Source organism: Rhamphochromis longiceps, linkage group LG8 (assembly GCF_057381845.1).
Source record: "Rhamphochromis longiceps isolate RC_006_pf linkage group LG8, R_longiceps_female_GT1.1, whole genome shotgun sequence".
Classification (NCBI taxonomy): Eukaryota; Metazoa; Chordata; class Actinopteri; order Cichliformes; family Cichlidae; genus Rhamphochromis; species Rhamphochromis longiceps.
In genome coordinates this window covers 14,575,602-14,598,316 of record NC_140564.1, presented here as the reverse complement: position 1 = coordinate 14,598,316, position 22,715 = coordinate 14,575,602, and the positions used below count along the sequence as shown (strand labels likewise).

The window sequence follows — 22,715 nt, the reverse complement described above, 5'->3', positions numbered from 1 at the left end:
AGTACCTGGGAATGTGAGGGAAAAAAAACTGTAATTAAACCTTGCATGTTACATCATTAATGGCATATTGCATGATTAATGGTCAACAGAGGCAATTTTACCACTGCTGTGGCCTGCATGCATTAATGATTTTCCTTAAATCCTGGGAATATTTTCAACAGTATGCAGAGCTAGCTAAATCTCTTCCTCCTCCTCCTCTGACTTACTTTAGCAACACATCTGCGTGAAGCTTGAACATTTGGAGTCCAGAGGCCGACAAGAGCTAGCTTTTCATCGCACTGCACCAGCAAGCCCTTCAGGCTCTACAAAGCTTGTAGAGCCTGTGCATGTAGGCCAGGTGTCACATCTCTTCAAGGAAGCCTGATTTCTATAATGTTTCAGGTTTATTTAGGATCTTGACAAAGGGCTTGCTGGTGAGACAGGGAAATGTTTGTACAGCTGTCCTTATTGTTGCCAGGATTCCCACTGTCCCTCAGCAGAACCAAAGCACACATCTCAAGGGCTGAGATGTGTGCTGAGTTCAGTAATTCCCTGAACTGAAGTCCCCCACTTTGACTCAACAACCTAACATTACCAACATTTTGTTTTTAACACTGCAGGTCTTCCTGTATCCTTAAAGAGGACCTGTTGTCCATCTTCTTATGTCCTGTAGTAGTATGGAACATAAGTCTACATATACACATATTAAACATGGCTTAAGCTTTAAATAGTCAGTAATAGTCAGTTTTCTACCCATTTAATCTATGCCATGCTAAAACTTCCAGTTTCAGACAGTGGACAGACAGAAGTGCTGCATCACTGCACTGCCCAGCATAATATAAATAAGGATCATTTTCATGTGTGAATCACACAAACAATCTAAGGATAAAAATATTTAGAAATGATAACAAAGGATCTCAGTACTGTAGCTGTACTTTAACTTCAGTTTCTTTTTTTAAAACTTCCTTTGACCAGAAGGTGTCTCTGTTTCCACTCTTTGCTCCATCAAACAGCCACAGCTGCTACAAACAAATGTTTACAGTTTACATCCATCCATTCGCTTCCGCTTATCGTTTTTCAGGTCCGTGGGGGGCGCTGGAGCCTATGCCAGCTGTCTTAGTGCGAGAGGCAGGGTACACCGTGGACAGGTCGCCAGTCTGTCGCAGCAGGGCTAACACATATACACAGACAACCATATGTACTCACATTCACTCTCTTTGGGCAATTTAGAGTTTCCAATTCTTTGGACTGTGAGAGGAAGCTGGGGAGAGAACATGCAAACTCCACACAGAAAGACCCCGCTTGATGGTGGAATTGAGCTCAGGACCTTCTTACTGTGAGGCACCGTGCTGCCCTTACAGTTTACACTTACCCACAATTCCAAGCGCCGTGTGTGATATCCGAAAGCTTGTTTTACACACAGTCTGCACTAAATCTGATGTTTTAGAAGTATGCTGCCTTTGCACACTCTAATCCGCCCACGTAGTTGCTCATTTATTGCCTTTGACTTAAATGCTGAGCGCAAACCAGACGGGAGTGTTTCCAGTCATTTAATCGGCCCAGTGTAACTACCCTAATAATCTATTGTTTATTCATTGTCACAGAAACCAGGACTCGACTGCGTTCTCACATTATTTCATATTAATTTCATTTGTTTAGAGATTTGAAATTATACCCTCATTATTGTGGTAACGGATATCTACTGAATAACTACATGTGGATTTAAAAAAACAAAACAAAACACAGTGTCCTGTTTACTAAAAATAATGAAATGCTACCGATTAACTAACCTGTTGGCAAGTCCTTGGGCAAGTGAAAGGGAAAAAAGGGGAATTTGCCCTGCAACCCATCAATGTAAACAGAGACTGTTATTTCAACAAAGGAGAAATGAGGATGCGAAAGGCTGTAGTACCGCCGCAGTCCGCACTGATACGCTGCGGCACTGATATGACACACACACACAAACACACAAAAGTAAGAGGTAGTTTTGTGAGAAACTGCCCAGAGCAGACACGACGCTATTCACCCACGGCTGTCGACTGTCCCGAATTTAACTCGGAGCGATGTAATTGGCGATGGTGGATTTGTTTACCATATTTGGCGAGGTAGCGACACAGCGAGCCTGGGAATTGGACGAGAGCGGCCGTCATTCACAAAAAGCCTCGCCTTCTGGAACTTTACAAACAAAGCGCGTGCTCACGGGATTTGTAGTCCAAAACAAACCCTTTCTGAGATTCCTGCGGTGTGAGGTTAACCCCCGTTCGCGACGAATTTCGCACTGTGGGTGTGCCGTGTTTTCAAACCTTTTTACAAATGTGAACTGTTTTCGTTTAATGTGCGCGTAGGTGTCAAAATTAACCGGAAGCAGCCGGATAAACACACGCCGAAACGAGACCCTTCCCTTGCGGCATACAAGTCCCACCGGCGGTGCTCTCACGTGATTGGCTGCGTGCTTTTGTCAATCAAGTCTGGTTCCTTCCACTACCGCTCCTACAGTAAATATTTGTGTTTGCTCAACCGGCTGTAATGGTGGACGACTGAGGCAGAGGGAACGGAATACAACTCGAGTGAAGAAAGAGGAAAAAACGGTCGAAAGTCTGCTTCAGAGCCAGCCGCCGCGAGTAGGACACGGGCTTCGTCGAAAATGGATGAACTCAAACATCAAGTCATGATTAACCAGTTCGTCCTGACGGCGGGTTGTGCGGCAGACCAAGCGAAGCAGCTTTTGCAAGCGGCACATTGGCAGTTCGAGGTAAAGGAGTGTGGGGGGGAGCCAGAAAAGAAAATAAAGCTCGAGCGGCTTAACGTTAGCAGCCACACGGCTAATGTTTACGTCTCACCCACTGCTAGCTTTCATTTAAGCGTGTCTGCATACCCTTACCCATATTTATTTTTTAATTTTTTATGTCTTTTAAGCTTTTTAAAACTAAACAAAGCGCTAGTGTTACCCCCTCCCTCTTTTTTAATGTGGCTACTTTCATGCTATAACTTTGGCTGTATTTAAAGTAGAGCTATCTGTGCTTTAGCTGAAGTAAATCCGTTGAGAGTACACAGTAACGCAGTACAGCTATCCAATTAGACCTCACTCTAGATTAAATACTATAATCCGATACATGACAGCAGTGAACAGGCGAGGCTAGAGTACTATTACGCAATAAAGATGACCGCCGTGTTGTATCGACTAGCCTACAAAGGACTACTTTGGTACATTATAGTCTGCGCTCAGTCGGCCATAGATCAAGCTGTACTTTTCTTTTTTCTCTTCACAACACGCTCGTTGTATTGTGTCATAAAAACGCGCATTACAGCAGAAATTGCCCGGTAGCTGTGTTTCTTGCTTCTGGCTGCCAGTTAAAAAATGTCATTTGTTTTCTGTGTTTCGTTTTAGACTGCCCTCAGTGCCTTTTTTCAAGAAACAAATATTCCATATGGCCATCATCATCAAATGGTGAGTGTGAGGAGGATGAAGAGGAGGAGGGGGTTGATGACAATCTAGTTCTTCTAAATACATACCCTTCCTTCTTCTCTTTAGACACAGAATGTTGTTTAGGCTGGTGTCTCTTTAAGGCTACCTGCTCTGCTTGTTTTGGGTGGGATGGGGGCAGGGGAACAGCCCTTATAGGCCTAGAGATATGATGTTGTACTAACAATAACAAAGCACATGTCGGCCATGTTGTGAGCTTCCAGAAATAAACACACTAGCAGGCATGCAGCAGCTACACACACAAAGCAGAAGAGAGAGAGGAAGAGAGATTGTGTGTGTACACAAAGGAGGAAGAATGTTGGATTAAAAAAAACACCTCATTTTTCATTGTATTAGCTGGACTGCATAACGGAAGGAAGGGCCTCTGTTTCTGAGTAAGCGAGAAGAGGAAAAAAAAAACCTCTTTCCAGGAAGACAGCTGCCTCTCTCAAATAGACCCTCGTGCTGCTGCTGCATTTGCCGTCAGTAATTCACCCGTTTTTGTCTCATTGCGTTGTAGCTGCTCCCCCCTCCAACACAGTGCACGTTACGGGGGAGACGAATCAGAGCACAGTTAACAGGAAGGCGTTTGTGCTGTAGGAGACTCTGTATACACAGACGCGCACACACACACACACACACACACACACACACACACACACACACACACACACAGGGGTTGAATATTATGAAACATGAGCAGTATTTGGGCTCTTTGCAGCAGTGCACTTTGGCAGCACACATGCCTTTGTTTTCAGCTGCAGTGCATGGCAGCTGGAAGAGCCTGACGTAAACGTGAGAGTATTGTTTTTATGTTATTTATTTTGGACAAAATTGTCCGCCATTATGTTTTCGCATTCTCTCAAAGTCATTAAACTGCTGATCGTTTTAGCCTCAAGTATATGGAGGAGGGATAAAAGAAAAAAAGAGGATTTGATATTTTTTTTATTGCATTGTGTTTTAGTGTGCGCTCGTGTGCATTTCTGTGCTTTTGGGTGGTACGTGTTCACATTGATCGCAGTCTTTTTTCTTCTTTTTGTTTTTAAGTAAATCAGCATTTTCGTAAGAGAGCACGACAGGCCTCCTTTATCATCTGATCATTCAATAAGAGCATCTCAGGCTTCCATTTAGCTCATGAAATGTCTCACTTTAATTTGCGAGTAAACACTTTGCCAAGAGCTGCCCTGTGCTGTGTGCCAAACGGGAGCTGAGCATGCTGCAGAGACCGGATGAGGAAAGTCAGAATGCGGCTCACCTGTGTGTCTATTGTGTTGTTGTTATGGATGTGATCTTGCATAATCACAGGTTCACGTTCCTCTTTTTTTCCTTTTGCATATCTATTTGCGCTCGCACACTTTTTTCATACACAGATTTGTATTTTGTGCATGCACAAGTGTGGGTGTTTTTGTGTGAGTCACAACAGTACTACAGCAGGGCAGCGTGTCCAACCTTGCTGCAGCTTATCGTGCCACAGCGTTCGTTGGTATACACACCTAATCCACTTTGCTCTCACTCCTAACTCCAGCACACACTCTCTCTGCCATGCTGTCTCTCTTCAGCCAGATTTGTGTTTTAAATACGGTCGTTTTTTTTGTGTCGCAATACAAACTGAAGCCTTTAACCCACGCACAGGCATGGGTTTGTTGGCAGCGGAGCAACACTAGGACGCCACATAGATCAGTTGGTTTACAGATGCCATTCGGTGAACTGATTTGTGCCTTTGTGGGTTTTTGTTTGGGGGTTGTTTGTTTGTTTTTTGAGGGGGGTTAAAGTCCCAAAGACAATGTGTGAGCCAGAGTAAGGTTTGGCGAATCATGTTCCTATCTAAATTTGGCGTCCTGAAATTGAAATCACCTCAAGTTCAAAAGTGCTGTTGTTTAAGAACATGTGTATTATCTCTAAACAAAGTGCTGGCCGATAAGGATTTATAAGCTAGCTTGAGCCTGATTTTTGTTTATCTGCGCTTTGGTAATGAATCATTTGTGCCTTCTGTCAGAGGGTTATAGCCCATATCAAATAGTGGGGTTACTGGGTCCACTCACCAGTACAATCTTATGTAATGCTGTGAATGCTGGAGGAGTTGGCTAAAGCTCTTGTCATTATAATTTTCTTTTACTGACTCACAGGAGGGCCTGGGTGTTGGTGTATCATGTTAAAGAGCTGCAATTTCTGCACAGACATGCATTTACCTCCTGTTTGTTTCTACATACGTTGCTGCATGACTCACAGAGTACACAACCACATGTGGATGCTATCTGCACCAGATTGTCCATTCATTTTTGTGTTTTTGAATGAAGTCATCAAAGCTTGCACCTACTTCACATGGCCTAATCACAGCCTAATCTGCTCTGTTTTGTGTAACCTCCTCCCAGTCTACTCCCAGATTTCTCCTCCAAGCGCACACACACTGTACATACAAACACTGCAACCACATTACATTCCTGCAGGATGCAATGCTTGCACTAACCCAAAATGGACCCTTTCACATTGACCGTAGCAACTGCTCCTGGTGCTCAGTGTGCACGGCTCACTATGTTGGCTTTTTTACAGATCCAACACACAACAGTTCTAGAAATGATTCTGTATTTCCTGTTTTATAACCATCCTCTTTTCAGCAGCCCTACAACAACATATCGTTTCGTTTCATTCACACTTGGAACGTGTGTTTTCTGGGTTGTACGTCTGTTGCTGCGGGCTGTTTTGATGCTAATTCCTCATATCAAATATTATGCAAATTCTGTAGCACCTCTGCCCGTTTCATATGTATTTAAGAGCCGTTCTGAGCTTATTTTTCCAGGGATTTTATAAAAATTAATTGAAGGTTTAAAATTTTGAGCTATTTCTCATTTACTGTATCGTTTGTCCTGTTAAAAATCTGCCACATCAGCGGTCAGTAAATCCTCACCCTTTTCATTGTCTTGTCTCATGACTGTAATTAACAGAAAATGATTAGTCATTTGTTTGAAAAAAACAAAACAAATGATTTCATGGGAAAAATGTACACGAGCAAGTCTGCGAAAACCTCATCATCAATTCAGTCATCATGTTTTCTGATTAATGTTGTCTACACGGTGTAACTCCCCGTCTCCATGTGGTTCTTTGTGTGTCTTTGTAGGGCAAACACTGATGCTGTGTGTTCACACTAGTATCACTGTTTTCCATGATTAATATTTCTCAATGTAGGGCATGCACAAACACACATACAGCCACAATAAAGTGAATGAATACTCATGTGACCACAGATGAGGAAGTAGCCCAACAGGATGACTTCCACATGTGACCCCCATCATGTGACTAAGCCCAGCGCAAACTAACTAAGCCACAGAGCCTGGTTTATATGAGTATGTTTTTTGTCACTCACTGCTGTTAAAGGAAGTCTACTGAGGTCCTATTGAATGAAGTCAGGGCTGTGGTGTTAAAAACCATGTTGGCTTAGTAGGTCAGGATTAAAAAAAAAAAAAAAAAAGGTCCTCAGGAAATATTTCACCCTCCCTTTTCCCCTTTGAACACATCTAAAGTCACGTCCTTTGTGACTGTCCCCTGTTCATGTCCTGTGGATCGGGCCTTGTCTCTTTCCGATTGTTTCTGAGTGTAATGGTTAAATACAAACAAAGTAACCTTCAAAACATGATTTTAAAGGCCTTTGAATAATTCTGCTCCTAAGACCAACTCATCCTGGCTTACATACTGGCAACACGATGCAGTCCAAAACAATGTGCTATATAGTTTGAATGATCACATTTTTATTGTTGCCTTTTGTTGCAAGCATCACGCGTGAGGTGGATGGAACCGATTTTATGAAGGGCAACGTTCAGCGCAGACTGGCTGCGTGCAGTGATGTAGAAAAACAGTCTAGAGCACTGCTGGGCAGTGATAAAAGTAGGTGTGAGGTTGTTTAAAGGCTGTTTCCCAGCAATATGAACACTCAGCAGGAGAAAAGAGGAAGGTTCTGTGTGTGATTGTGTGTTTGAGGTGGGTTTTTTTTTTTTTTTGTAACTACAAACAGTGGGTTTTCGGTGTCTGGGTGTGGCTTTAAAAACAAGATTTTTTTCGAAATCCCAACTTTTCCTCATCCATGTAAGATCTAATTCCTGAGAAGTGTGCGGTGTGCTCATGCAGAAGAGCAGAGGTATAATTACCTCCATAAATCACTGTGTGACAACATGGACGACTGTCTGCTTCCATTTCTCTCCCTCTCAGTATCTCAACCTGTATCCGCTCATCAGGAAAGGCTAACCAAAGTTAATCAAGGATGCTTGGACTGTCTCTTTAATGCCAGTGAGGAATGAATGAAAACGAGCAACGCTGGGTGTTTAGCTTTGGGCTGAAATGAGGAAATGGCATGGCAATGCCAGGTATTTGGGTGGAAGATACAATAACAGAGTTAACACAAAGCTGCTTTGTGTCTCCGTCACAATCAAAACAGAGTGTCCTCTGTCCTGTTACAGACATTACTTACAGAAGTGCATTAATTTTAAATCCAGTTTGTTTTCTCACAGCGTTTTGTGATGTCATGTGTTCATGCTATGTAATCCCATGGGTGTGCATGCATCAGTGTCTCAGATTGCAGAGTTAATCGTGTCTAGATCTGCTAATGTTGTTAACGTGTGTGTGTGGGTATGTGTGTGTGTGTGTGTGTCTCACATAGCCATGCCAAGCACCTAACCACATCAGAAGAGGCTTGGCCTGTGCTCTGCATGCTCCAGCATGTTGCCCTGCATGTTTCCAGGAGAACAACTTCCCAGAACCCTTACCACACACACAGACCCACAAACACACACAGAAAGACATGCATGCAGCTACACACACCCAAAGACACAGGAACTTTGGCTCAAGGGACTCAGGGAATGGGAATCCATGTGGGATGGTTGTGAGGACCAGATGTGTTTATGAGCGGTCGAGTTAGATTGGGTTTCACTGTTTCTAAGAGTCACAGGGTACACACACACACACACACACAAGTTAGGCATATGGCTCAGAAAACACAAGCAGCACATAGCACCCTTGTGTGTTGAATGAAGGCAGTGTTGCCACATTGTGTCTGCCCTGTTTTGCTCAGGTGGCTGCAGCACTGCAATCAGGTTGCGGTCAGCTGATTCTCAGCCATGTATCGCTGGTACTTAGTCCTGCTATTCCAGCGGGGTTCTTTCCGGGCCATATCCATCCCTTTCCTGCTTTCCCGACTCGCATTCCTGACCTTGAACTCATCACCAGTCTCTGATCTCTTTTGCTAGCTAGCAGTCTTGGATTTAATTGAAAAGTTAACAAATTTTGATGATACTTGATTTGCAATAATTTAATGCATTATTTTTTTTGGTAGTATTGTGAACAGGAATTTTGGATGGAAGATACACTTTGTGTTTTGTATGGAGCCAACACTTTGAACATTTGAACATTGAGCATTTTTTTTGTGTCTTAATATGTACAAAGGCTTTTAACTTCAGCATACTGATAATGTCTTTTTTACACTTGTAGTTGGCGTTATTGGTTTGCATCAATACTGATAACAAAGATCTGACGTGTGTTTTTGAGGTAAAACAAAAGCTAATTGTGATGTATCTGAGTATGCACAGCTTTAGGAAGGGTGTCTTTTAGGCAGGCTGAATCCGAGTGCACCTGTGATTGGTTCTCTGTCACGATGACCTTTGGCCTAATTGTTTCCTTGCCAAACTCCTTTTTCTAGATATGAGTTCCACTGAACACCTATTGTTAGCCTGTTGTAAGGGGCACAGTGTGTGCAGCTGGTCACACTCCCAGTTCTCCCGTATTTGTATTTCTGTTGCTGTTATCTGACTTTCATTGCTTCTCACTTCTTTGTTTCTCTTTCTCATTCTCCTTCCTTATTTAACAGCGTCATAACACATGCACACCAAAACAGAACATCCGAGCTAATGATCAACGGAATTTCTCTGGAGCACATTCCAGACAGAGCTCTGTGCGAGTGTGTGTGTACAGTATTAGCTCACATGCATATGTTCAAAGAGTCAGCGGGACTCAGCTGCTAGAAACTGAGGGGAGGCGATGGTCACTTGAAACGTTCAGCGGCACCTGTTTTGCTTCCTTTATTTAGTTCAGCAAAAAAAACGGCCAGATCTGACGTCCAGCCACTCCCAGAAACCCCAACTGTCACCTCATTGTTGGTAAGCTGTGCGCTGGGATGATAAAAACAGAGAGAAGCTGCCTCGCCTGGTTTAGTTTACTGCGATAGTGTCGATAGGATGTCAGACCTCGAATACTAAAAGAATCTACAGTTTCTTTGAGTTAGCAAATGGATGAATGGAAATCCAGTTGTTTGGAGTTTCTCCACTAGGTGCAAGCGATACCTGAACTTTGAGAAGCATTTGTAGGAGTATTATAAATGTGTCAGGTGTGACAAGCAAACCGTTTTTGTGCTATCCTTGGTTTCATAAAGACTATTGTGTCTAAATGGTCACATCCTCTGTTTAAACAGGCAGCCTGCATGTTTGTTAAATAGCAGTTTTAATCACACGGCTTTTCAATTAACATAAAATCCTCATTAGCATTTCTACAAACATGAACAAAGCAGCTATTTTATATTTACTGATTTAGCATCAGAACCAGAAGAAGCTGATTTTAAAATGAAATGCCCGTTTATTCATTTTTCTTCTTCATAATAACGGCACTGGGACCTAACTACTGAGCTGCAGCTTCAAAACAAAAAACAGTAATGGCTCACACATAAGAACACTCCCTATTTAAACATTTAAAAGGCAGGCAGGCAGAATCATGTACTCTTAATGCAGCAATGGGCTATTCAGCGTTTTCTGCTTTTTTCTGTCTGCCCTCCTTTCCATTTTGTTTCAGCTTTGTCTTGCCAGAGCTCCTCCTGCTGCCATTAGCCTTTTAGCCATTTCTTCCTCTCTATAATTTCTCTTCAAGATTTATGTTGATCCATCTGTTTGTGTTTATGGTTTGCAATGTCAAATTACAAGTAAATCTGGTGTCGAACATCAGTAATTAAATGAACTTAAAAACAGTGATTTTATTTTATTTTTTTAATTTTTGCTGTTGTTGTTTTTTGTTTTAAATTGGGCATACTTTTGTTAAACTGTCGTCATGTTGAGGTTACCCCGTGTTTTAAAAGCATGCTATAGTCAACACTAATTCCAGCTCCCAGTCTCCACACTCTGCCAGCAGTTTAATAAATTAAGGAGGCATTTCATGTCATGTTGTTGTTCTTGGCTTTCAAGTTATAAATACTTCATGTCAGAGATTAATATCCATCCTCTTTTGCAGTAGTGTGCGCGGTCTCTCACAGTGCTGCAGTGTTCCTCACGAACGGACACAGATCTGTGTAGTTTAAAGCGGCATTTTTTCCCTTACAAGTCCAAACAAACACAATACAATTAAAGCGAATGTTTCACAAAGCATACACACTTCTCCAAACTTGTGTAATGTAAATAAACCTAAGACTAGTCCTGACCTGGTGTTGCTGGGAATCGCACATCTTCCCACACATCCAGCGCCTTAGAGCACTCATGCACATCCTGCTGTTTTCTTTTCTGCAGATCCAGAAGAGCACATTTAAGATCTGTAACTGGAAGCTGTGAAACAGTTGAATTAAGGCTAAGCACCTTTTTTATAATGGCATTGTTTGAAGACAAACAGCCAAACCCATGGACCCTGAATAAGATGCTCCTAAACATGAGTCTGATAGGAGCATGCAGGAATAGCCTGTCGTAAGGAAAGGAATGCCAAAATGATCCAAGGAATCCTACACAAGTGTTTGGGATCATTTGTAAAGGAAGTTAAATTTAGCGTACCTTTGTCTCAATGTTTGTAGATATATTTTGACTCGGTGTTTCCTAAGGATTAGCTGCTATTACAGTACAGTATGCAGACATGCATGTGTGCATTATTAAATGAATTGACAAGCAATACAGTTTAAGGTGCTCCTCTGCAAGTTTAAGCCAAAAAACTTGGTGACAGCTAAATTACACTTTAGTGGAGTCAGCTGTCTCTCCATTGAGTTTCTCAGCATGCAGATGAACTCCACCATCTTAGACTGTAGCTGGAGATGGAAGTCCTTGTGCTGGTTTTCCTTGGTGCAGCCACATGTGAACCAGCGCTACACCGCCTTTCAGCTCAGTGTGGCTTGCAAAAAGAGACTCGCTGGAGATCGAGTCTCCAGTCTACCCTAGTGCCCCCTCCCACTCCCAGGAGCCGTTACAAGTAGATGTCTGAATCACTTAATTTGACTTCTTTTCATGCTACAAAGGAGCAGTGACTCCACTTCAAGCTAACTCCAACTGTCTGAGCTTCTCACCCTTTCAGAGGGTACAGTTTAGGCTGTGCCATAGGAATCAATCCACTTCACTGCCCTCATTAAGATACTGTTGTCAGCTTTCAAAATAGCCCTCAGACTTGACGTGATATAACATTTTTTGACTATGAAACTGAACACTTGCTGTAAATATTAATGTGCAACAGATACATTCATAAATCCTAATTATCTAAAAATGTAAGAAGTTATCTGAAACAAAAAGCTGATTTTAAAAATTCATTTTTGGACGTGATGCACTCAGAAGTAATTTGTTTTTAGGTTAGAACTGTGCGTTCACATATATATGGCAAAGAGGATTTGAGCAGAGAGGATTTGCACGTCAGCTCTCACTATTCGTGTGTCTCTCAGATCTCACAGCTGAGTTTGCTGCGAGGGCTGACATAGAATGCGTGAAGTGTATCCAACAGGTCGTAGACAGAAGGGAGACGGGAAGAAGGAAGTGAGAGAAAAAGAGGTGAGAGAAAACGGATATGTCATAGACTTGCACTAATATTCACTTCAGTGGAAAACCATGGAGAAAAAGAAACTAGGATTGCATGTCATGTGTTGCTGTCGGGCGGTGTGTTTGCGCAGGCGTTAATTTGGTTTCTTCCATGTTTAGATGTCTCTGTACGTGTATGTTCATGTTTGAAGGAAATAGACGAGTATTATTTGCTGTACATGAATATGAGACATTGTCTCATCAAAGGAGTGTTTGTTTGCCTCGGTTAGATTAATGGAAACAAACTGATGACGTTTCATCCGTTGCAGAATTTGGCTTAAAATCAGTCGGCTGGGCGGAAAAATCCAGAGAGGCTGAAAAGGGGCTGTGCGTGTGTGTATGTGTGTAAGTGTAAAAGGTTAATGTTACATGGAGGTGGTCGGTTAGGGTCGCCACTTGCAAAATGTAACCAGACCCTGAGCACAGCTTTGAAAGAGGATAAGCATGTCCTAGCTTTCAGCCTGCCTGCATGGCACTCAGACACACGCACACACTTGATATTTCTGAGGAATGTCTTTGGTTAGACTGGAAATAACTTCAGCTCATCTGTGTTTGTGGACACACACATGCACAAAATGAGGAGGTTTACGTAGCTCCAGCGCAGGCTCAGCCCAGGCGTCTTTCGAGCGGTCGCTGCCAGTAAGCCATACGTTTCTCCTCAAACGGTCTTGAAGAGAGCGAGAGTGGACGAGGCCAGGCTGCTGTGACCACAGAGTCTGCCTCAGTCCCGTCCCATCAACGGGAGATCTGTACTGCTTCCTCATAACAACCGTCCCCATGGCAACCTCTTTCTGTTGGCTCTGTTTTGAACACAAACTGCTTCTCGCTGTCTGTTATTCCTCCCTGTCTCTCCATCTGTATATCTGCTACCAATAGCCAGACCTCTGTGCTGTAGCACTTCTTATGCTGCTACTTTCACTTAAACACACAGTCTGCTGTCTTGAAGGTTGTCGCTTTAATGCAGCAGTAACATGTGCTTCTGTTTCGAAACATTGGCTGTCTGAACAGATTCGACTTGCAGGAATATAAGCTAGTATTTTACTCTTTTTATTTTGGGTTACTGATTTTTTTTCCCCCCTAGCTTCTTAACCCATTCAAGTAGTTTCACTTATCTTAGCAAGTTTACCTCATAGAACTAAGTTAAGTATCTCATATTCTTAGATATCTAACAAGTATTACTATCCCTAACTGAGCCATTCGAATACTCGAATGATTCCCATCCTACTTTACTTAAATGCGCATGACACAACTGCAAACCTCCCATGCAGACACATTTTATGTCAACATGTGTGTGACAACACGCACCCCCTGTGCGGTCTCACTTAAATGTTAAATTGTTGTACAATGACTGTTGCCTGAAAAGCACAAGAGCAACTGTGCAAGCTGTTTGCACATGTGCAAGCAGCTCCTTCACAAAGAAAAGACACTTTCGGCCGCTCCCTTATTTTCCAAGGGGTTAGCGCAAGAAATGATCCACACATTTGATTTGGCACTGGATGCCCTTTATGATGGAACGCTCCTGTTTATCCGGGCTTGGAACCAGCATTGGGATTATGCTGGGTCGTGTTTCGTCACAGTTTCAAACCAGGGATTTTTTTTTTCCTTTTTAATATCAGGTGACTGTGTTAACCTGTGCAGTTATACTTGCATCTCATCTTAATTAATTTTCATTTTAATAATCACCAAGAAATGCAAAGAAATGCATAAAATTATAATTATAAAATTATAATATTTTATTTACCATTACCTTATTATCTGCCACCTTTGCTGTTGTGGAACTTACCAAGAGATTTCATTCATCCATAGATAGGGGTTGTTTTTTAGTTTAGTTTTTTTGTCTCTCTAACAAGAGAAAAACAGTTATTTGATTCAGTTTAGTTTTGTTTATATACTGCCAAACCGCAACAACAATCACCTATCACAAGGTATTTAAGTTTGTAAGTTAAGACACTACAATAACACAGAGAAAATCCAACAATCAGATGACTCCATTGCATTTGGCAACAGTGAGAAGGAAAAAATTCCATTTAATGGGATCTCTGCAGATGTATGTCATATGAGCCACAGGTCAAAAGGCCTAAAAGGTTGTATAGATTAGTTTATAACCATATTCATGGAAATCAGAGGTGTATGGATTTTTTTAGTTACATTTATTCACCTTTTGTTGCATTTTTAACTTAGCATATGCTTACTGTGTGCGCCCGTTGCTTGTTCAAGGACCAGCTGGATTTGAACCCTGGCCTAAAGACTCCGGTCTCAGCAGGTCTTGCAGTGTTAGTCTGTCCTTGAGTTAATCTGCTACTTAATACACATGAAGAGAAAACACACATTAATCTAAGATAAGATAAGATAAGATAACCTTTATTAGTCCCACACGTGGGAAATTTGTTTTGTCACAGCAGGAAGTGGACAGTGCAAAAGTTATGACGCAAAAATTAGAATACAATAAGAATAAATACAGTACACAGCTGTACAGAATAGAATAAAATAATATACTATATACAGTAGAATAAAATAGAATAAAAATATACAATAAGATAAAAATAGAATACGAATGCTATATACAACTGAGTAAAAATACAACGATGCCAGAAAGGATTATTGCACTTAGTGTTATTGCACATGTGTGGATGTGTGTGTTTGTTCAGTTAAAGTCTTTGTTGTGGAGTCTGACAGCAGTGGGGAGGAAAGACCTGCGAAATCTCTCCGTCCCACACCGTGGGTGCCGCAGTCTCCCACTGAAGGAGCTGCTCAGTGCTGTCACAGTCTGCTGCATGGGGTGGGAGACGTTGTCCAACAGGGATGACAGCTTAGCCGCCGTTCTCCTGTCACTCACCACCTCCACTGGGTCCAGAGGGCATCCTAGAACAGAGCTGGCCCTTCGGATCACCCTGTTCAGTCTCTTCCTGTCCCCAGCAGAGATGCTGCCGCCCCAGCAGACCACACCATAAAAGATAGCAGAAGCCACCACAGAGTCATAGAAGGTCTTCAGGAGTGGGCCCTCCACCCCAAACGACCTGAGTCTCCGCAGCAGGTACAGCCTGCTCTGCCCTTTCCTGTAGAGGGCGTCTGAGTTATGAGTCCAGTCCAGTCTGTTGTTCAGATGAACACCAAGGTACCTGTAGCTGTCCACAGCCTCAATGTCCATACCCTGGATGTTCAGTGGTTGCAGTGGAGAATGCTTGTGCCTGCGGAAGTCTACCACCAGCTCCTTGGTTTTACTGGCGTTGATCTGGAGGTAGTTCAGCTGGCACCAGTCCACAAAGTCTTGAGTCAGTCCTCTGTACTCCTTGTCGTCCCCATCAGTGATGAGGCCGACTATTGCAGAGTCATCAGAGAACTTCTGCAGGAAGCACTGGGTGGAATTGTGGGAGAAGTCTGCAGTGTAGATGGTGAAGAGGAACGGAGCCAGAACCGTTCCCTGTGGGGCCCCCGTACTGCAGACGACCCTGTCCGACACACAGCCCTGAGTCCTCACATACTGTGGTCGGTCGGTGAGGTAGTCCAAAATCCAGGTAGTGAGGTGATGGTCCACTCCAGAGTTCTCCAGCTTGTCCTTCAGAACCGAGGGAAGAATAGTGTTGAAGGCACTGGAGAAATCAAAGAACATGATTCTCACAGTGCTTCCAGCGGTCTCCAGGTGAGCGAGGGAACGATGTAGGATCTGTTGCCTCAGTACGCTTCACCCGAGCCATGCCTTTAATCTCTGTAGGATGTGTGAGAGTTTACCTCTGCAGGTGGCAGGTCTGATGTTTTCTTTTTTCTCCCCACTCTAATGCTCTACACATAAAGCATACCACTTGTTGTCTGGAGACAAAACAAAGCCTAGCTGTGCTAATATCATATGGTATATCCCAAATTTGGTATGGAAGACTTCTGTGTGTGTATATAGATGGGTGATTGTGTGTTCCACTGTAGCAGTAGTGACACTGACAGGTCTGGGCGCTGCTGAAGCTTTTGTAAGTGTGAAGGTGTTTAATAATCCATCAGATCCAAACTGAGACATCCTGGCAGAGAAGACAGCTGCTGTGATTTTGAAGCAGATCCCCATGCCTGTGGGTCGATATCGTCTATGTCCAAGGTCTCCTGCAAGGACGACGCGCGATGTTTGAGGCTTTCTGTTTATAGCTGGTGAAATGTATTGTCGCATTGCTAACTGCAGGTGTATATTTGTACCTGCTTATGTGTGTGTTTATGGATGAGTGAGTCAGTTGCAATGGTCTCAGCAGACAAGCGCAAAGGTCACGTGTCAGCATTTTAATCCTCATTTTTCATTCCTGAGAAGAAGGAAAAGGAGGCATTGTTTTTTACCTGAGTTCACACGCTCACCGTGAGGCTTAAGAAATCCCGGTAGCACAGGAAGGATCACAGAGGTCACTTCAGCATTCCAGGGTGTCTTTTTACTGCAGGAAGCGGCCTCGGAGACATGAGCCAGCGTTTCCTGTCGGCACAGTGGACGCACTCACCTTTCATAGCGGTTTGCCTCTCAGAGAACCTCATGCTCAGGTTGGCCCGTCCCGGCCTGGAACCTGCACATTCACAGGACTAACCTGCAAGCTACAGCACTTTTAGGGGGCAAGGTGGTTTGATTACAGTCCCAAGGGGAATAATGGTGTTCCTGTCACTGTTTTCTTTTACGTTTCCCTATGATGGCTGTTTGTGTGCCAAGACTATGTGTCACAGTCTGCACATCCTGGGTGGTGGAGCTCAGGGCTGATTAGATACCACAAGCTGCCCTGAGTTCTGGTCATCAGCAAGGAAAACATTTTTTTCCCACCTTTGTCTTGTTAGCATTTTTGTTTTGTCTGATATCCATGTGTCACTGCAGCTGTTATTCCTCATAGCTGATTCATGGAGCCTGTGACTCTACATTCTGGGAAACTTCTAAAACAACTTCCAGTTAAATATGAAAGAGCCAAAAATGTTGGATATTTTGTTTGTAAGTGTTAAGGGGGGAAAAAGGCTTGGAGGATGATTATGGGAAAACTGGAAGTTTGTATTCAAAGTTCCAGTAACACCATGAAGAATGAAAAAGGGAACGAAAGATGTTTTTATAAAGCTGGTTAATTTGAAGAGTGGTCAGTTCCTAGCATATATCAAACAGTAATTTTCCTCGAGATGCCCATCCCAGCTCAGTCATACTTAAATAAATCCGGTGTTATATAACGCCGCTCCTCTGTGTTGCCAAGCTGTTTTCTTCCATTGTTCAGGCACGATGATTTAGGGTTATTTAGTCAAGCAGATGCTCGCCCTGCCCTCCCAGCCCTGGCTCTTATTTTTAGGTGGCGACGCTCCTGCCTAAACAGGGCTCCACCTCTGCTTCTCCCGAGGAACAGTAGGTTGTTGTTTTTCCGGTCATAAACTGAGGCTGGGACAGTGAGTAGGAAGCAGGTCATGAAGCAGTACGCGAGAAGCTGCGTTAGCGAGGATGATAAAGGCTTTCTATTTTTGATCTGCCAAACATGTTGTTTACATGGCCTGGTAACTGCAAGCTGGTTGGCACATGGGTGTAGTGTGTGTGAGTGTGCGCACACTCTGGGTGGCCACTGAAACAGCTCTTGTGTCAATAAAACAATAACAGTGCTGACACAGAGGAGGGTCAGAGCTCAGGAGTATAATAAAGTCAGGTAGACTGTGTGTGTCTTTTATATAAAGGTATATTGTAGCAAACAGTTTTTATTAGCACCTGTAAATGCTTTTACAGGTTCAAGTGGGGTATTTAAGTAAAGCTTTTAAGACATTAACAATAACTAAAAAAAGACCCCATCTCCTAGTTATATGCATGCTGATTACTGTGAGCCAAAAGCTCAGGTCTGCTCTAAGCTCTGACTTTTTTCCCACCTGTTGAGTCTGTGTGACATCAGATAGAGAAGATATTCTTAAAATGGTCTTCTCAGGCACACAGTCTGATCACAGTAACCCCTCTAATCTACTGTTTAAACCAGGGGTCCCCAATCCCAGTCCACGAGGGCCGGTGTCCCTGCTGGTTTTAGATCTCACCTGGGTCAACACACCTGAATCATATGAGTAGTTCATTACCAGGCCTCTGGAGAACTTCAAGACATGTTGAGAAGGTAATTTATCCATTCAAGGACACATCTAAAACCTGCAGGGACACCGGCCCTCGTGGACTGGGATCGGGGACCCCTGGTTTAAACCTGTAGTTTGTGAGGGGCAACCTATCAGAAGCAAGTTGCCATAAAGGGAAATGGAGATTGTTCTTTTCAGACAGCGGAAGAACTGAAAGGCCTGCACTGGGGCCTGGTATAAGATGAATAACGATAATTTTGAACTGTGAATCATGAAGTAATAAACACATAGAGTTCAAAATGAGAACATCATGTGCACTTGTATGCTTTTTTTGTATGCGTCCACAAAGCAAGATCAGCAACCTAACCAAGTTTATTTGGTCTGCTAAATCAAATTGAAGGCCCTTCTAGAGATGAAACAGGAAGTGGACCTAAACAGCAGGCCGTTATGTTATCATTAGGACCCTCGGCAGGAAGCAGCGAGTGGCTGGGATTCCCCCTAAATTCCCTTTCAGTTATGTAAAACAGTCTGCCTCTCTTGGAGGAATAACTGCCTTTAAGTGCTGTTAAAGGCCACTTCTTATGTACATTTATGGAATAGGGCTTATTTTTATTATTTTTTTAAACTATAACTGGCATGTGCAGCTACATTTTTCTGCACCACAGCTGCACTGGTGTACAGCGAACTGGGTACACGAGTTCAGTTATAATATGAAAGGGAAAGCCTCTCTCTGGTCCTCCTTTGGCAGAGTTTTGTAGAAGAAATCATTAGACACTTGTGGAAACACTGGAAGTAGTGTTAATACTAAAGCACAAGTTATAGTGTCACAACTCAAATTGTGTCACTCTCTCAGCAGACTAAACTGCAGTTTGTTTGTTGTTTTTGTTCTTTACTATATTCAGTCATTAAGTGTAGAACATTAGAAAGTAGTGATGTTGTGTTTCAAAGAAGAGAAGCACAGATTTACACGTGAGATGTTGGAGTGGTGCTTTCTCTGGCTGTTGCCTTGAAATAATCAAAACTGTTAACTAACAGTATTACAATAATATATTATCTGCTGTTTAACTGAATGATTTATTAACTTTTGAGGTCTGCTACTAATGCCAGGACAGTTTGTCCTTGCTTGCAGTTGGTTATACGTTATACAGTTATTATACAGTTTTGCAGTGTGACAGGGTGATAAAGCAATGTTGAAATTCTCCTGCAATTCAGTTACTGATGCACTGGAACCCAATTTGAAAAATCATAAAACCTGAAGGCACAATGTGACTTTACTGATGACTTCTGTTTTTTGTTTTTTTGTGTGTGTGACACCTATCAAATGAATGCCACGTTTACTGATTTGCAGTAAATACAGAGGAACTGAGAGCTGGGAAATAAGTGACTGCACAAGAAATAAATGGAGATATTAAAGTTCAGTAACAGTGAAAATTCACATATAAACTGACACCACAGTGCAGAGACTACATATATCATTCCTGCTTTAGCCTTTTAGTGATAATGTCAGTTCCACAAATAACATGATGTCTCACAGGTTATTGTATTGCAGTGCAGTGTGATTGTTATTTTATTTTTTTTTCTGACGTGTTACCCCTTATAAATAAAATTCGTTTGCTGCCCCACCCCCCATCCAGTTGGTTTCTGCCTGAAATGTCATTTATTAATAAACCACAACAGCTCTGTGAGGATGTGTGTACTCCTGTTTTGGACTCCTGCATTGATTGTTGTTGTGTTTTTTCCCTCTTCATCCTCAGATGTGCACCCCAGCCAACACACCAGCGACGCCCCCCAACTTCCCTGACGCGTTGACTATGTTCTCCCGGCTGAAGGCCTCCGAGAGCTTCAACAGCGGCAGTGGCGGAAGCCCCATGGCCGCCGCCATGGCCACCTCACCTCCACCCCACCAGGTTGGCGGCTGGGGGGTCTCATCAAATGTACCTAATGTGCCGCAGCCTCCACAGGGACTCTGGACTCAGGGGCAGCCCCCCACACAGCCCTGCCCAGCCTGGCCGACGGGAGTGAACCCGCATACGGGCGCAGAGCAGAAGGCTAGTGTAGCAATGGAGGCAGAGAGATGAAGGCCGCATGGGACTGAAGAGCCCGCCCCCCCCCCCCCCCCCCCCCCCCACACTCCCATGTTGGAGAGGGGAGGGAAACGGGAAATGAATGTGGGAAGGGGGGGAGGGGGGTAAATGGCTAGAAGTGGGTTTGGGATTTCCCCCCACCTCCCAAAAAACAAAACAAAACAAAAAAAACTGATGATATTGAAAGAGACAGATTCTACGCAAACCAAGAAAAACTCAACGTGGACAATTTGAAGAGGAGAAAACCAATGCAAACGTCAATACAGAAAAAAAAGAATAAAAAAAAGATACGCACACATAGTAATAAGAGAGCAACTGAGATCTTTGTTAGTTTTTCCTAAGTAAATGCATAGATAAAAGAAATATTATTGAACTAAAAAATGAGAAATGGAAAAAAAAAAAATCGTCACGCCCAAGGAATCTATGTGCAGTTCAAGGACATTCGAGGCAGCAAACATCAGTTTTTCATTTAGTTTCTTCTTCTTTTTTTTTATCTTTTCTGCCGGTGTTTTTCAGCCACTGGTGTTTGTGTTTCCGCAACAGTCTTTGCTGCATGAGGAGACGGGACGTGCGATGCAGTTGTTTTTTTTAGTTTTTTTTAGATTGACTCAGAAACCATCACGCACTTGAGTGTGAGCGTGGACGCATGTGAGCAGATGTTCAGTTTGTAATCAGAAATGTACACACACACACACACTTTAGGCTTTTAGAGGAAACACCTCCATACTATCATCCCCATCGTGAAGGTGGGACTTCTCTTACCTCACCTGGTGGTCACCTGACTTCTTTCAGCCAATCAGGGATTCTTCTTAAACCAACTGTTGCCACCGCTGCCGCAGGACATGTTTTTAAAAGGTTTTCTTCTTAAAGGCAGCAGCCGCTCTGGTTTATGCTCACTGATCCTCGCTACAATGGCTTTTCCAGACACAGATTTAAGACCTGGACTCAGACGCCCAACTGTCCACTGTATACATTTGTTTTGTTTTGGGATTTTTCCCTTTTTTTCCTGGAGATTCTGGTTAGTACAAAAGGAAAAAAAAAATCATGGTTTAATATCGTTTCTAATGATGATTGTTATGTTTTGTTAATGGGTAAAGGGAGAGGTGGCTTCAGAAATGGGTGGGATTTCAGGTAGATTTTTCTTTTTTGGGGGAGGGTGGTTGAATCAAATGCAGCTAAAATGGCTACAGATTTAAAACAAACACACACACATGACTACTCCATCTTTGCAAACCGAATTGCCACTTTGCATGATGTGTTCATAATGTGTAACATCTTTTGTAGCAAACATACATGAGGTCGAGACATGTTTCGGGGAGAGGGGTGGACGGAAAGGTGACGATGGGATTCCCAAAGGTAACTGAAATGCAATAGATGTCTTGCTGTAAAGGCAGAATTGGACAAAGGTCTTAGATGCGAGGAGGAAAACGAAATGGGTGTGAGACAGCGTCAGGAAGCCCACCACGGGCAATATGGGGACACTACAGACTACTTTGAGATATACAGTATATATAAATATATATACATACCCTCAGATACTGTACTGTGGAGGGGTTTTTACAATATTTAGGTTTCTAGTTTTGACCAGTTTCGGTCCATTGATACTGCTGAGGGGGACACTTCAGGGATGACCCTGATATACGGCAATATTTTAAATGCAGGGTCTGCCCCTTTTTCTTTTTTTTTCGGATTATTTTTTACATTCATTAAAGATAAGTAAGAAGAAATATTTTGAATAGCTGAGGGACTTGTGTTTTTAAAGGCTTAAAAAAACTCATTTGGAAAATAATGGCTATAATAATGAAAAAAAGTAACCAACTTCCATTTTTTTTTCGTAGACTAAACCAATTTTTAAGTTCATCCTTTCTCCATGCTTCATACTTTATTTGGTAATATCAGAGCGTTTCTGGGTGGGCCTGTTCCTAAATGGTTTCTCATGTATGTTCCCCCCTGCCCCTTGTATGACTGTATGAGACCATTCCCACAATATTTGTGGACTACCTGATAATTAACTTATCATTTTTGTGAACCTAAATAAATATTGTATGTCAACCTATTTGGGATGGTTTACTTTTGTGTGCATGAAAGCTGAGAGAAATGGACCTGAGGCCTGTTAAGTATTCAGCATAACCAGGATATCTGGCTTTACTTAGCCTAACATCAGTGATCAGGATAAGCGGTCGGAGGAAGCTGGACGTCAACTCAGTAAGTTAACCCAGGGTTTCCAGTGTGTGTTGCTATGCACTAGAAGGCACTAGAAGCATTTGACCAATCACAACCACAGATAAATCTACTGTCATGAAAGATGGCCGCGCCTCCTCAGGCCTGTTTCTGCTGGTGCTTTCCTGTTAAAAGGGAGTTTTTCCTTCCCAC

At 42.8% G+C, this 22,715-nt stretch overlaps 1 protein-coding gene across 1 annotated transcript; it reads left to right on the top strand.

The window, feature by feature from the left end:
- Nucleotides 1-2,177: 2,177 nt before the first annotated feature.
- On the top strand, nucleotides 2,178-20,947 carry ubald1a (UBA-like domain containing 1a). The gene is made up of 3 exons (XM_085415893.1): nucleotides 2,178-2,731; nucleotides 3,368-3,427; nucleotides 20,013-20,947. Exons 1-3 carry the CDS (start codon nucleotides 2,624-2,626, stop codon nucleotides 20,334-20,336), a joined length of 492 nt encoding a protein of 163 aa, XP_085272019.1. The 5' UTR covers nucleotides 2,178-2,623; the 3' UTR covers nucleotides 20,337-20,947.
- Nucleotides 20,948-22,715: the final 1,768 nt, after the last annotated feature.

Coding starts and splice junctions, on each gene's coding strand:
- ubald1a (XM_085415893.1), top strand. CDS start 2,624: ATGGATGAACTCAAACATCAAGTCATGATTAACCAGTTCGTCCTGACG. Junction 2,732..3,367: donor CGGCACATTGGCAGTTCGAG/GTAAAGGAGTGT, acceptor GTTTCGTTTTAG/ACTGCCCTCAGTGCCTTTTT. Junction 3,428..20,012: donor ATGGCCATCATCATCAAATG/GTGAGTGTGAGG, acceptor CTTCATCCTCAG/ATGTGCACCCCAGCCAACAC.